General features: G+C 64.8%; 2 protein-coding genes across 7 annotated transcripts in view; one reads left to right on the top strand and one right to left on the bottom strand.

Annotated features, from left to right (window-relative positions):
- LOC104995258 (inactive serine/threonine-protein kinase TEX14-like) overlaps positions 1–3,489 on the top strand; it is an 8,317-nt gene extending 4,828 nt beyond the window's left edge. For 2 of the 6 annotated variants that reach the window (XM_010849034.1, XM_010849032.1), the window contains 12 exons: positions 1–38; positions 123–268; positions 350–410; positions 488–612; positions 740–832; positions 1,428–1,549; positions 1,627–1,788; positions 1,863–2,056; positions 2,141–2,155; positions 2,475–2,630; positions 3,161–3,210; positions 3,300–3,489. In XM_010849034.1, the coding sequence (XP_010847336.1) occupies positions 1–38; positions 123–268; positions 350–410; positions 488–612; positions 740–832; positions 1,428–1,549; positions 1,627–1,788; positions 1,863–2,056; positions 2,141–2,155; positions 2,475–2,630; positions 3,161–3,210; positions 3,300–3,450 (1,313 nt within the window). In that variant the 3' untranslated portion in view covers positions 3,451–3,489. Of the gene's footprint in view, positions 39–122; positions 269–349; positions 411–487; positions 613–739; positions 833–1,427; positions 1,550–1,626; positions 1,789–1,862; positions 2,156–2,474; positions 2,631–2,814; positions 2,972–3,160; positions 3,211–3,299 lie in introns of all 6 variants that reach the window. The other 4 variants (XM_010849033.1, XM_010849036.1, XM_010849035.1 and 1 more) reach the window with 4 other exon arrangements.
- Positions 3,490–3,550: 61 nt separating this feature from the next.
- ARHGAP33 (Rho GTPase activating protein 33) overlaps positions 3,551–4,171 on the bottom strand; it is a 13,383-nt gene continuing 12,762 nt past the window's right edge. Inside the window, 1 exon segment of the mRNA XM_010849298.1 lies at positions 3,551–4,171. This exon segment is cut by the window's right edge and continues 5 nt beyond it. Coding sequence (XP_010847600.1) covers positions 3,940–4,171 — 232 coding nt within the window. The 3' untranslated portion in view covers positions 3,551–3,939.

Here is a 4,171-nt window from a genome sequence, read left to right as displayed (position 1 = left end):
ACTGGGCAGAACAAGGTGGTGCCAAACAGAGCTGGGAGGTGAGCTGTGGCCAGGGTGGGCTGAGGGCCTCAGGGCCGGGCCCCCCACCCTGCCTTACCCCACATGCTCCCCGCCCCGTCCAGACGCTGGAACTGTTACAGCTGTGCCGGGCCCACATGTCAGCCCTGGTGCATGGCAGTGAGTTGGCGCCCGCTGTCTCCCTGGGCCAGTGGCAGGCTAGCTCTGGACACAGCCTATGTGGTGGTCTGCATCTGGTGCAGGCGAACAGGTAACGATGCATGTCCTGAGGCCTGCCTACCCACCACACCTGGTTACCCTGGACTTGCTCTCAGATGGCCCTTTACCTCAGGGCATGGAGGCCGGAGCAGACCAGGAGACCCCCCCATGTCCCTGCCTTAGGGTTTGGCCAGGTAAGCAGATGTCGGAGGGAGTGGGGACCACGGTGTCTGTCCTCTTCCTGCCTCATGGTCCTGCTCCCCACCCCCAGCTGAGCAGCCTGTGGCCACTGGGCCTGGTAACAGGTGTACCCCTCGCGGACCCCAAGGAGCTGCTGCCAGCGCAGGGCGAGCCCGACCGCACCTACAGGAGCAGCTCCCACACCCTCATGGCCAAGTGAGAGAGCCCCTCCGACACCCTGCCTGGTGTCCAGCAGAGCTGGGAAGAGTCCGACCCTCCTGCCCCCCTCACGGGGAAACCCCTTGTCTCAGACCTGCGCTCTCTCCCCTCTGCCTTCCTCCAGCCTTCTGTGGAGGGGCCACCCCGTGACCGTGCGGCAGCTGAAGGTGCCAGGAGCCCAGGCTGATGTGCTGTTGGCTGACCTTCAACACTGCAGGTGGGTCCCTCCAGCTGGCCCCCCAGGCCTGCCGTCTTCTACCCGCCCTGCCCAACTTGAGTGTTCTGGAAATAGATGACCAGGGAATGTGGTGGTGGCCGCGGTTGCAGCCTTCACCCCTGGGCCAGCACTTGGCATGGAGCCCTCCTACTGGAGTGACCCACCTCACAATGGGAAAGTGGGCGCCCAGTTCTGTAGGCCTCGGAGAGGAGTGGGTGTTGGGAGGGTACCACGGACAGTGGTGCTGGCCCCACCACTGCCAGGCTGTATGACCCAGGGTCACCGTTTCTCCTCTGTCCGGTGGCTGAGGCAGATGGTCAGCTCCCGGCCGGGCGGGCTGGGGCCTCCTCACGAGTGGCCTGCTCTCCTCCTGCCCAGCGCCCTGCACCACCCCAGCCTGCTGCTGCTGATGGCACTGAGCCCCTCGGAGGACCTATCGGGGCTGTGTCTTCTCTTCGAACCCGTGTGGCTGGGCTCCCTGCATGTGGTGCTACACCCCCAGGGCCCGCGAGAAGGGGGACCCCCCCACCTCATGCCAGGCCTGCTGCCCAGCCACCTGCTGCTGCAGGTGCTGGAGGCCCTGCTGTTCCTGCAGGCCCGCTGGCGTGCTCACGGCGGCCTCAGCTCCCATGCTGTGCAGCTGGTGCGGCCAGGCCTGGCCAAGGTGGGCGGCCTGGAGCATGGGCGCCCGCTGCACCAACGCTGGCTGCAGCCCAGGTGAGTGCCTTCCTCCCTGTCCTGCCTGTGGCCCCGTCCAGCAGCCACTGACTCACCAGGTCCCTTGGCCTCCACAGGCCGCGGCAGGGTTACCCCTGGGGAGGCCCAGGCCCAGGGCTGCCCCCACCTCCCGAACTGTACCCATGGCTGCCGCTGGAGCTCATCCGCGGTGACACGCCTGCGGCCACCTCAGACCTCTACAGCTTCTGCATTTTGGCCCAGGAGGTCTTCACGGGTCAGTGAGTAACCCCGCTCCCAGCCCCACTGAAGCTCCCCCCCCTCAGTTGGGTCCCCCAATCATACTTCCTCACAGGAGAGCTGCCCTGGGCTGGAAGAAAAGGGCCTGAGGTGAAGGCTAAACTGGAGGCGGGTGAGAGCCCGGCCCTGGACCCCCTGGTGCCAGCCCCCTACCAGGCCCTGGTTCAGGCTGGGCTGGGCCTAGGGCCTGCTGACCGCTGCGGCAGCCTGCAGAGTACACGATACCTGCTGCGGGAGGCCATGGCTCAGGTACAGGACAGGCGGGCAGGGGAGGGTGGCAGCCATGGAACCTCAGGCAGGGCCTGTGTCCCACACCCAGCCTCCTCTCCACAGGACTCGGCCTCTGAGGTGAGCTCCCCAAGGGACTGGGCCATACAGTGCCCTCCACCGCAGGGTTCTCTACCAGGTTAGAGGGCCCAGAGGGGATGGGGCCAGGCGCTGAGCAGAGCTCGGCTGTGCCCCTGCCCCATTTCCAACTGGCTGGTCTGCAAGCCCAGAGACACTGTACTGTGAGGTGGTTCCCAGAGCCAAGACTGCACCCGGGCCTGTGGCCCGCTGTGATGTCCCTAGGCCCCTCCCCATCCTAGGCAGGAGCAAGGACAGGCACTTGGAGGACCAAGGGAGCTGTGGGCCACCCACGCCAGCCCTCTGCCATCGCTCTCTGCAGGTCATGGGCCACAGCAGAGTCCAGAGGGGTGCCACCTGGGACTCGGGCAGCAGCTTGACTCTAGGCAGCAGCCCGAGTCCCCGCCCTGGCCTCTGCCCAGGGCACAGCCCCACAGCCAGGGTCAGCCTGGACCACAGCCTGGAGCCCAGATCAACAGTATGGATACCCCAAGTCCTGCGCCATTGTCCATTTGCTCACCCATGACCCTTCCCCCAAGTTGTCACCAACCCCAATTTCCCTGGCTGCCTGTCCTCTGACCAGGGACCCCTGGGACCCGCACTGTTCCCCTCGCTGACCGGTTAACCCCCACCCCGCCCCCGCCCAACCCTGCTTCCCCCAGGGCCCTGCCCTGCACACCAGCCTTCAGGACTCAGCCTCCCTGCTGGGGACTCAGAGCTCTGAGGAACGGTTTGAGAGGAAGTTCTCAGCTAAGATCCAAGCCCTGCAGGGGCTGCAGCGGCACACACACAGGGCTGCCCTGCTGGACCCCCAGCCCTGTGAGCCCAACCCCTGCCTGCTGACCCACAGGGAGGCTTCCCATGCCCTGGAGGCTGCTGGCAGGGAAGGCCACGAGGGGCGGGGAAGCAGAGGGCCCTAAGCCCAGGCCCCTGCCCCCAGCCCGCCCTCCCAGGGGCCCTCCTGAGCTCCGTGGCCACTGGTGGCAGCTGTAGTCTTTACTCCTGCAGGTACCCAGCCCTGAGCTGATCAGAGGAAGTCGCTTCTCCAGCCTGCAGAAGTGAGAAGTGGGGTGCTGGTGGGAGGGCCCCAGGCCCCTTCCTCCTCCTTGAGGTCAACTTCAGCCCACCCTACCCCACCCTCTCCCAGGATGGACCTGCTGGAGGAGATCATAGCAGAGCTGCAAGGTGGATGCCAACTTGAAGACGGGCCCAGGCTCAATCCCACTCCTGACACAATTGTTAGGGCACCTGTGGCCCCCTCTGTGCAGATGTCACCCCTTAGAGCCTCCCAGGAGTGACTCCCCACTTAGCACCTGCTGAAATGATAAAATGAGAAAGCAGCCCACCTGTCACTGCCTCTTTATTCATTGAGCCTGGCCCCAGCATGACAGCAGCAGCCACATTTTCACCATTTTTATTCATTAATTTTGTCAGATGGTTTAGTGGGGTGTGTGTGGGGAGATAGCAGGAGCAGTCCCCCACCCCCGTGCACAGGACAGGACATGCTGGGGACCCCTGGAGGGAAAGGGAGGGTAAGGAGTCAGCCTAACCCTCTCAGATTTGTGCGAGAGGCCCCAGGATGGAGGATGGTGGGGGGCGGGCATGCCCGTCAGCCCAGGGTGGGTAGGCTATGATAACGGGTTAGGGACCCACATCAAAGGCAAGTTACAAAGTTAGAAACCTGGGGTAGGGGTCAGAAGCTCAGGAAAATACAAAACAAGGGATCAGGTTGGACCAAGATCAGTGAGAGGGGAAGAGAAAGAAGGAGGGTCCCTCCCAGCTCTGGCTCAGCAGTAGCTTTGGGTCTGGCTCTCAGGGTGGAAGGACCAGCTGGGAGTAGGGTAGGGGGGTGGGGGACCAGCCCCTTCCCTCCCTTGCCCCCCATTCCTGTACAGGGACCCTCGGTGGTGCTCGCCCCCCCTCCCGTAGGCTGGTGGGGCTGCCCTGTAGGGGAGAGGGTCTGGAGGGCCCCAGGGCCCAGGCACCCTGTGAGGGGTGTGGTGGCCCCAGGGGGCCCGC

The sequence above is a fragment of the Bison bison genome, unplaced genomic scaffold (genome assembly GCF_000754665.1).
Source record: "Bison bison bison isolate TAMUID 2011002044 unplaced genomic scaffold, Bison_UMD1.0 scf7180017864280, whole genome shotgun sequence".
Taxonomy (NCBI): Eukaryota; Metazoa; Chordata; class Mammalia; order Artiodactyla; family Bovidae; genus Bison; species Bison bison.
Note: the sequence above shows the minus strand (reverse complement) of the source record. Positions and strands in the feature narration are given on the sequence as shown.